General features: G+C 41.3%; 1 protein-coding gene and 1 pseudogene across 1 annotated transcript; both read left to right on the forward strand.

The window, feature by feature from the left end:
- The window catches only part of LOC126609333 (probable inactive shikimate kinase like 2, chloroplastic), a 58,292-nt pseudogene extending 50,478 nt beyond the window's left edge, over positions 1 to 7,814 (forward strand).
- A 792-nt stretch (positions 7,815 to 8,606) lies between these two features.
- Positions 8,607 to 9,863, forward strand: LOC126609334 (uncharacterized). The gene is made up of 4 exons (XM_050277273.1): positions 8,607 to 8,719; positions 8,808 to 8,928; positions 9,039 to 9,288; positions 9,436 to 9,863. The coding sequence occupies exons 1-4, from the start codon at positions 8,607 to 8,609 to the stop codon at positions 9,861 to 9,863; spliced, it is 912 nt and encodes a 303-aa protein (XP_050133230.1).
- The last annotated feature ends 556 nt before the right edge of the window (positions 9,864 to 10,419 follow it).

Genomic DNA, 10,419 nt, shown 5'->3' on the forward strand with positions numbered 1-10,419 from the left:
AAGATGGGGGAGAAGACAGGAGGAGGAGGAGGAGGGGTGGGGAAGACGAACTAAAGGGCTTTTTTTTCTCTCTCCTGGGTTGCAGGGAAAAAGATGAAGATGGTGGGGGTTGCGGGGAGAAGAGAGGAGGAAGAGGAGGGATAAAGTTTCAGTTTATTTATTTTCTTTCTTTCTCTCTCTCTCTCTCTCTCTCTCTCTCTCTCCTGGGTTGCAGGGAAGAAGATAAAGATGGTGGGGGTTGCGGGGAGAAGAGAGGAGGAAGATGAGGGATAAAGTTTCATTTTTTTTTTTTTTGCATGGAAGAAGATGAAGATGGTGGGGGTTGCGGGGATAAGAGGGGAGGAAGAGGAGGGATAAAGTTTTAGTTTTTTTTTCTCTCTCTCTCTCTCTCTCTCTCTCTCTCTCTCTCTCTCTCTCTCTCTCTCTCAGGTTGTAGGGAAGAAGATGAAGATGGTGGGGGTTGCAGGGAGAAGAGAGGAGGAAGAGGAGGGATAAAGTTTGAGTTTTTATTTTATTTTTATTTATAAATTTAGAAGATTTAGGTTTTTTTTTTTAAACATAAAAAATTATTATTTTTGCCACGTGGCACACATTTGGCAGCCATGTGGCACAAATGCGACAACCACATCAGCACTTAACGGATTAATGGATGGAAAATGTAACGGAGGTATTATTTTGAAATAAAATAGTACATAAGGTATGAAAGTGAAATGTTTTAAATATGATGTATGGAGTTGTAATAGACCTTAAACTCGATGAGTTAGTATGTAATTTACCCTTCTAATATTCTCTAAGCTTTTTAATATGTGTTTTTCACATCTGCTCGTAGTTACATTCATTTATTTGTAAATCACTAATTCCCTTGCCTACAATTGTCCTTCGAACTTTATCTAGTTGCTATTAGCTACCCCGTATTCATTATTTTATCAATTCCAGGGTTGCTAAAGGTTCCAACTCTGTAGCAGAAGCAGAAGTGATGTATTACAAAGTTTACGTAGGTACTATATGTCAATGATTTTTTATGTTTCCTTTTGGGGATGGGGTGGGGGCAGGGGATTGAAAAGATTGAATCTTTTAATGGGCATTGTTGGTGATCTTACTCTGGAGCAAAAAATAATCAAGAAAATTATGGAGGTGATATGTAGACTTTTGGGTAAAAATGACAAAATTACTCTTAAGGCACATACACACATGCAACAGACAATAACGACTCAATCAAGGAAAAGTCAAAGGTGATCAAAATTGTATTTATTTAAATCCCTCTCATCACTCTTTATCAAATCCTTATTCAAAAGGTAACTCTCAAAATCCTATTTAATTTGGGATTAATTACCATGTTAATTGCAAGATATTATTTCACGTAACATCTTGCAATTATTGTCCAATTACACCATGTTTGTACCATACTTAGGGCTTCCGTATTTAGATCTCGTATAAATACTCGGGGGACTTAAATGGAATTATGTAATAAAGGAAGGGGCAAATATGTAAAAAGGGGAAGAGCCCTTAGTCTATAAAAGGGCCACCTCACCCTCACAATTCTAGAGCCTCCTCACCCTTTCAAGCCTCTCAGATTGAGAAGAGCTCTCTCACCCTCAGAAGCTCTCACTCTCCCTCTTCAACATCTCAGAGAAATACAATATCAGTGTGGACATAGCCCAAACATTGGGGTGAACCACGATACATCTTGTGTTATTTACATTTCTTGTAGATTCACGGTCGGATTTACGTTGTTCCAAGACCCTTCCAGTTTTGTGCATCAACATTTAGTGACATATGTGGGAAGCGATACGAAAAGTTGTGTCGGTTCTCTTTCATTTTTTCATCTCACCACCGTGAGACTTCATCCCTGACCACCGTGAACCTGCAAAACACACACACACACACACGCACACACACACACTCCCTTCACATTTCACACCCAAAACCTAGAAACGAAACCCAGCAAAGCAAATTATACAAACCCAGCAAACCAAAAGCAGAAAAGCAGAGAAGAAGAAAAAAGGAGCATCAAAAAGGGACTCCGTCAAGTCCTTCAAGGGCTACAGCAAAGTCGACGAGCTCGAAGAGCAGGCCTTTAAACGCAAGACCGAGAAGCGTCTCATCATCCTCTTAGTCTCCACAGTGGTTCTGTTGGCGGTGATTATTCGGAGATGGGATCCATACTCCGATTCGGACGCCTCGTGCTCTGGCTTCCAACCGTACCCAATATATTCGGAGTTAGGCTCATCAGCTTCGGGCCTTCGTTGATACCCAGACCCATATTCCAAACCGGAGTGTCTATATTCGGGCTTCCGACCATAACCCGATTCAGGCCTCTCGGATCCGAACTCGAGTCTCTCCTCCCCACCAGGCTAGAACCCATAGGCCGTCTGAGGTCTGCCTTTGTACTCTCCCTCTGGATGTCCCCGACCAGGATTGAACCCGACAGCTGGTCTGGGTCGGTGTGCTGGTCGGGTGTAGTGTGTGTACTCGTCTTCAAAAGCCTCGTCGACGTAGGCGGAGGGCTCAGAGTATGACGAGACCTGGGGGCGTTTGTAATCGAAATCATCAGACGGCGATGAGTTAAGGTAGCAAGTCTTGTTGGACGGGTCGAGAGATCGGCCGAAGGTCAGGTAAATGTCGTATCCCCTGCCATAAGGTGTCGGATCATACTCATCAAAGTCAGTGGCTTCATTCCCGGCGTGCGTGTAGTACGGCATCCTTTAGACCTTGGAAATGCGACCGTTAAAATTGACGATGAAGCGAGATCTCGGGGATGTGTATTTTTAGTCGTCGACGATTTTCACGTCAGGGTTATTTTTGTCTTGGTCAGTCACACACGGACGGTTCGGAGATAGGAAGACGAAGAATGGTGGTTTTCGGCAACTTGAGCTTTGTGGACGGCACCCCCACCTTCTCCACCGCCACTTTTCAAAAAGAAAAAGGGAAGAAATGAGTAGAAAGGAGCAGCAACAGAACAATAAAAGTAGAAAGCAAAAGAGGGAGGTGCAAGTTGTCACCAATGAGTCATATATGTCAATTTAAGCGAGGCAAGCTTCAAAGTTGCAGAAAAAACAAAAGCAAAAGAAAAGTGCGCTTCAAAGTTGCAGAGAAAACACAAAAGCAAAAGAAAGGCGCGGTGGAAAAGAGAAAAGCAAAAGCAAGAATAAACACCCACACTGCAAAAGCAAGGAATAAACACCCCACCAGAATGATGTGATTTACTTTTCTTGTTTTTGAATGATGTGATTTATTTTTCTTATCTTTCGGAGACATCTGTATAAACCCCATCAGAGGGTAATAATAATAAAAAAAAAAAGGCAAGCCCAAAATAATGGGCTGGAATGTTATGTGGAGGGCGAAGGCCCATATGCCCAAAAGAGCCAGGCCCTCTATTATCACCAACCAGGTAATCAAAAGTACGTCCAGTACTACAAAAAATTATTCGGCAACCTGCCGCTATTACCACCAACCAGGTGATCAAAAGTACGCCCAGTACTCCAAAATTATTCGGCAGCCTGCCGCTATTATCACCAACTAGGTGATCAAAAGTACACCCAGTACTCTAAAATTATTCGGCAGCCTGCCGCTATTATCACCAACCAGGTGATCAAAAGTACGTCTAGTACTCCAAAATTATTCATGAGCATCACTCATGTCAATCATACATAAACATTCATGAGCATCACTCATGGCAATCATACATAAACATTCATGATCATCATTCATGTCAACATTCATGAGCATCACTCATGTCAATCTAGCTTCAAAAGCTTCATTTACAGAGCTTTAGCTTCGAAAGCTTCATTTACGGAGTTCTAGCTTCGAAAGCTCATTTACAGAGCTCTAGCTTCAAAAGCTTCATTTACAAATGCTCTAGCTTCAAAAGCTTCATTTACAGAGCTCTAGCTTCAAAGCTTCACTTGCAAAGCTTCACCTACAAAGCTTTAGTGCAAGGTATACAAATACCGCCTCCAAACAACCGCCATTTCGGCCCATACATGGATTCAATTTTAAGTCTCCAGCCAACATACCCTATTGATTGAAGACTTGGGGGACTACACTATGTACCATATATTGAGCCTCATAAAAAATACTTAGGGGACTTAGCCCATTATTTATGTATTGAGGAGCGAACCCTTATTTTATAAAAGGGACTCCCTTACTATCATTAAAGAGCACCCATCATTCATGTACTAAGGAGAGAGCTCTTATTTTATAAAAGGGACTCCCTCACTTTCATTAAAGAGCATCGCTGCCAGCTGAGCAACCGCCTCGCCGCGAGCATCACTCCTAACCCATCACTTATGTATTGAGGAGCGAGCCCTTATTCTATAAAAGGGACTCCCTCATAATCATTAAAGAGCATCAACTCTAGCCCATCATTCATGTATTGAGGAGCGAACCCTTATTCTATAAAAGGGATTCCCTTACCTTCAACACCACAAGTCGAGCCAACCAAGGCAACATAAGCCACAAGCCGAGTAGCCTCGCAATATGTGCTACTTCTAGTTGAGCATCATTTCAGATTAAGCACTGCCTCATATTGAGAATTAGTTCAAAACGATATCTAGTTACTTCGGCCAACACATGGACTAAATTTCAAGTTTCCAGCCAAAAGACTATCTTGACTGAAGACTTGGAAGACTATTATTTGTACCATACTTAAGGCCTTCGTATTTAGATCTCGTATAAATACTTAGGGGACTTAAATGCAATTATGTAATAAAAGAAGGGGCAAATATGTAAAAAGGGGAGGAGCCCTTAGTCTATAAAAATGCCTCATCACCCTCACAATTCTAGAGCCTCCTTACCCCATCAAGCCTTTCAGATTGAGAAGAGCTCTCTTACCCTTATAAGCTTTTTCTCTCCCTCTTCAACATCTTAGAGAAATACAACAACAGTGTGGACGTAGCCCAAACATTGGGGTGAACCACAATACATCTTGTGTTATTTACATTTCTTGCAGATTTACGGTCAGATTTACGTTGTTCCAAGACCCCTATAGTTTTGTGCATCAACACACCATTTATGGCCGGCCACTCCCCTATAAATAGCCTTATTATCCCACTAAAAAGCTAAGTCATTTGCTACCCACAAACTCCTAAGCACATTCTTTTCAAAATTCTAACTTTTGGCCTTAATCTTAAGTGTTATTATTTTGTAGGTGCATTTTCGTCAAAAAAGAAGATGGCGGAAATTTACATCCATAAATTAGTGCTTTCATTGAGAGATTGATTCACATGCGTAAAGAAGACTCTCGCATTCAAAGTTTCTCATTTCTCGTTCATTTGTCAATTTTCACATGTTCTTATTCCTCGAATTTGATGGAGATTGTGATGTAGCCTTACCACGACGATCCATGAGGCTTAACACGACTGCAAAATGAGTGACTTTGCCACTATGGAGTACCACCACCACGATAGCCACGCAATCACCATAACAGTGGGGAGTAGGATAGCTCAATGGCAGCAAGGCCACGAAGCAACAACAGCTGCCACTTTGCAAAAACGAGCCCAGACCCTTGCCACAAGGCAACCAACACAGCATGAGGTAGCTTATAACCAGTAGACCCACGGCGCTGCCATAGCAGTTGAGGCCTAAAGCATGGCTTAAGCAGCTACAACTGTGGCAAATGGAGTTACCTAACATTCATGGCCCAAGGCCAACGCAAACCCAATACACCCTCGTCCTAATGCTAAGCAGGCTAGATCGCACTGTGCCCGCGCACCCTGTATATGGCTCGGTTTACTTTCGTGGCCCAACCTACTATTGCAATCCACCTAATGATCCCAACCAGTCCAAGGGTAGTTCAACAATCCCACCTTCATATTTCTGGATCAATGATTGAATTTAAGGTATTTTCACCCATAATTTCTACAGATTTGACACATCTTAACTTAAATCACTCACTTGGAGTCCATTGCACTTCCATTACTCAAGGAGACACATATCGTCAAAGCTCTTCCATCCCAACTTACGAACATCACTTGTCTCGACAAGTCATAAAGTTAACAAGCGCCCTTACGTAGCAAATGACCTTGGTGAATCAACTTTTGCAGTGCACTGAGATGCAGGATGCCCTAAACAAGGTGTCCTAAAGCAGGATAAGGGTAGACGATGAACCTCTCCAGCAACATCCCAGCAAGCAACCTCTTGACCAACCACGAATCGAGCGTTCTGGCAATATACACTCCTGTCTGGGCCCCCGAGATAACGTGTACTCTCATCTTAGTGCGCGAAAGAACGTGTACTCCCAGGTAAGCCCATGGACGAGCATACATTCACGGTTAGGACCACACTCCAATATCAACATGGACAACTTTCCAGATGAAGTTTTCAATTGCGGCTAGACCCGCAATGAGCATCATTCACCTTACATCAGAGTATGTAGCATAATAGATGGAGAGAAGCAGTCACTCAATCCGGCTCAAGTTTAATCGACAGCTTACTAGTAACCCACTCGCCTGCTAATAACGTACCATATGCACCGTAGCCGCAACATAGATGAACCGATCATAAAGATGAGCAGCCTAGACCAACAGTAGCTGAGAAATTAAACTCAAGCAGTTTTCTCTTTCTTGGCAAGCAGCACAGATGTGGCAGCCCAAACCGTGGCAAAATGCTACGCCACTTCCTCGTCCCATACTGAGCCAACCTTTGGGTCCAGCCAAGCTAAGTAACCCAAGCCATGGCCCCATCCACACCAACTCCTCGGCCCATGCTAAGCTGACTTTTGGCCTATGCCAGCCGACATGCCACACTACCTCGACGATTACCCCGCGGCAACACCACCCAAGAATAAGACAAAGAAAATTAAGTTTTTCTTACCTTGGTATGGTGTGGAGAAGACAAAGAAATCAACGAAAGACGATTTTTTGCACTGGCAAGCGAAAAAGAATGCCAAGGGAGAGGGAACAAATATCCTCTAGTTTTCTCTCTTTCTTGTAGGGATAAATAATTTCCCTCCCCTACTTAAGGTAGACTTAAATAGGTTTTGGAGGTGATTTATTTCCCTTTCCTAGAAGAATCTAATTCTAAGTCTAAGTGGGAATCTGCATCAAAGTTGAAGATCTCTACACTTGGTGCCCTTTCTTGCGAGTAACCCAGCAGATGTGGGGCATTTGTGGAGTGAAATATTATCAAGAAAATTATGGAGGTGACACGTGGAATTTTGGGTAAAAAGGACAAAGTTACCCTCCAGACATACCGGGATTCCTATGCGCATACAACGGACGATAACGACTCGATCAAGGAAGAGTCAAAGATAATCAAAATGGTATTTATTCAAATCCCTCTCATCACTCCTCATCAACTCCTTATTCAAAAGGTAACTCCTAAAATCCTATTTAATTTGGGATTAATTACCATGTTAATTGCAAGATATTATTTTACATAACATCTTGCAATTATTCTCCAATTACACCATATATGGCTGGCCACTCCCCTATAAATAGCTCTATTATCCCACTAAAATGTTAAGTCATTTGCTACCCACAAACTCTTAAACACATTCTTTTAGAATTCTAACTTTGGCATCAGGGATTCTTTGGCCAAAGACCCCCCCCATTCATTGTGGGCACATGAGGCTTTTGGCCTTAATCTTAGGTGTTATTATTTTGCAAGGTGCATTTTCGTCAAAGAAGAAGATGGCGAAAATTTGCATCCACACTTACGGCCATGTTCGGGTAGTAGTTGCAACATTATGAGGACAACATGGAGCTGCAGGAAGGGATAATAATTGGTGCCATCTTTGTGAAAGTTTCACTATCTAGGTATCCCAAACTGAAGATAACTTGTCTTTGATCCTTTGTTTAATTGCTTTGCTTTGAGACAAGAAACTCATTCACTACCAGTGTCTATCATGCTTAATGCAATTGGTGTTTTGTTGTTTACTAGTATCATTACAAACCTATGTACATTGATTAAAATTGGTAATAAGTTGATAGACATTGTTTACCATTGTTCTCAATAGCATAATTCAATATAACCAGAAAGAGAGAAAACAAAGCCAATGAAACTGAAAACAAAAGCTTAAGTCATTGTAACAAAAAACAAAATTCACAAGTCATTTGGGACATGGATCAACACGAGAGACTACATAAATTTGTGACGTTATGGTTGCATGAATTTGAAGTCAGGATCTTCTGCTCTAGTATAGTGATAAATTTTACAATTTGCCATTTTTTTTAGAAGTTTAAGTCTTCGCAGTGTGAGGCCCAACTTTTTCATAGTTAAGCACAATTGAAGTATGATAGGATTAAAAGCACGACAAAGTAGCACATAAATGTCCTGTTGATTTTCCTTATTAACCCTAAGATTTGTCAATTGTAGTATATGAAAATAAGGGTCTGTCTGGCAGAAGATTGAAACCTAACTACTTAAAATATCACAAAAACTGGGCTGTTGTTCATACGGACCAGCCACCGAAAACTAATTATTAGGCTGACTTACACATATCTAAATTCAACAAAATTTTATATGCAGATACTAGACACATAGAGGCACACTCACACAAACTTTTCGGATTTTTGGAGTTGATTTTGTATTTTATTTAAATCCAACAAAAACATGATAGAAATAAAAAGAAAAAAAGGAAAGCCGATTTGAGTTCACAAATTAAAATGTTGATGCAAGGTGATCAGATGTATGTGCCGAATGTAGAAGAACTGAAGAAAGAAATTCTCGATGAAGCGCATATTTCAGCTTATGCAATGCATCCCGGGAATACCAAGATGTATCATGCCATCCGACCTTTCTACTATTGGCCTGGAATGAAAAGAGAAATTGTAGAGTATGTGAGTCATTGTTTAGTTTGTCAGTAGGTTAATGTTGACAGAAAGAAACCATTTGGGTTACTATAGCCACTTCCGGTACCTTAGTGGAAATGGGAAGATATCACAATGGAGAAGTACAAGCTGCCTCGCACGTGAAATGGCTATGACGGTATCTAGGTGATTGTAGATCGGCTTACCAAGTTAGCACACTTCTTACCTGTTCGGGAGAACTACTCGTTGATTCGGTTCACATAACTTTTCATCTCTAAAATCGTCAAGTATCATGGTGTTCCAGTTAGTATCATTTATGATCTAGACCCTAGATTTACTTCGAAATTATGGGTGGCTTTCCAAGAAGCTCTAGGATCAAGATTACTCTACAGCATCGCCTATCACTCTCAAACCGATAGGCAGATCCAGACACTGAAGGATATGCTAAGATCTTCAGTCCTGCAATTTGGAGACGCATGGCACAAACGCTTGCCATTGATAGAATTAGCCTACAATAACAGCTTCTATTCCAGCATTGGTATGTCGCCTTTTAAGGCGTTGTATGGGAAACCATGTCGTACTCCACTGTGTTGGTCCGAAGTTGACAAAAGAGTTTTGGTGGGCCTTGAGATCATGGATGAGACGACATAGAATGTTCAGGTGATAAAGGCTAACCTAAAAGCAGCACAAGATCGACAAAAGAGTATAGCCGACGGACATTCGACCTATAAGGTATACAAGTTTGGAGACTGGGTATTCTTAAAGCTATCACCGTGCAAAGACGTTGTACGATTCAGGAAGAAAGGGAAGCTAAGCCCTCGTTACATCGGGCTACACTATATAATCGAGCGAGTTGGTGAAGTTACTTACCCACTTGATCTACCTTTAGAGTTATCAAGGGTGCATAATGTTTTCCACATGTCGATGCTACAGAGATACGTCTATGATCCATCACATGTGATTCCTCCTCAGCCGTTAGAGATTAATTCAGATTTGACGTATGACGAGGTTTTAGTGATGATTCTTGACTGGAAAGACAAAGTTCTCAGAAATAAGATCATTCGTATGGTGAAAGTCATGTGGAGGAACCACTCAGTTGAGGAAGCTACTTAGGAGACAGAGCAGCGCATACGAGAATTGTACACATGTTTGTTCGTTGATTGATTTCTAGTAGTATTGAAATTTCGAGGATGAAATTTTCTTAAGGGGGTAGGTTGTGACAACCAGACCTTAATTTTCTATGTAATTTCTCCCCGAGTGTGTAAATTGATATCTATGCCCTTGTTGGCAAAGTGACGTGGACGTGATTATGCAACTTTAAATTATCTCCACCCGAGTCAGTAACAAAAAAGTTACGCTACGTTAAAGTACATTAACAACGGATGGAGTGGTGCACACGTGTGTTGAATTTATCAGTGTTTTTTTGTACAATTTACTGTGCCAAAATTTGAAAAACCTTATCACTTTTCCTTTTTAAAATTGGTCCAGTGTACCCATCTCCCTCACCAATCAATTTTCACTCCTCAATTCTCTCACCCAACCAAACAACTTCCCTCACTTTTCCACCAATCAGAAAAGTTGTCATTCTCTCTCTCTCATCTTCTTCTTCTCTCCCTCACCTGTACCTCCCTCTTCTTTGCAACTATAAGGACCTTCATCAAACACTCAC

This window comes from Malus sylvestris, chromosome 16 (genome assembly GCF_916048215.2).
Source record: "Malus sylvestris chromosome 16, drMalSylv7.2, whole genome shotgun sequence".
NCBI lineage: Eukaryota > Viridiplantae > Streptophyta > Magnoliopsida > Rosales > Rosaceae > Malus > Malus sylvestris.

What these genes read in the sequence shown, in the direction of transcription:
- LOC126609334 (XM_050277273.1), top strand. Translation starts at nt 8,607, where the DNA reads ATGTTGATGCAAGGTGATCAGATGTATGTGCCGAATGTAGAAGAACTG. An exon ending in CATCCCGGGAATACCAAGAT is followed by an intron (nt 8,720 to 8,807) that starts GTATCATGCCAT and finishes GTTTGTCAGTAG; the next exon opens with GTTAATGTTGACAGAAAGAA. An exon ending in CAGCTTCTATTCCAGCATTG is followed by an intron (nt 9,289 to 9,435) that starts GTATGTCGCCTT and finishes ACCTAAAAGCAG; the next exon opens with CACAAGATCGACAAAAGAGT.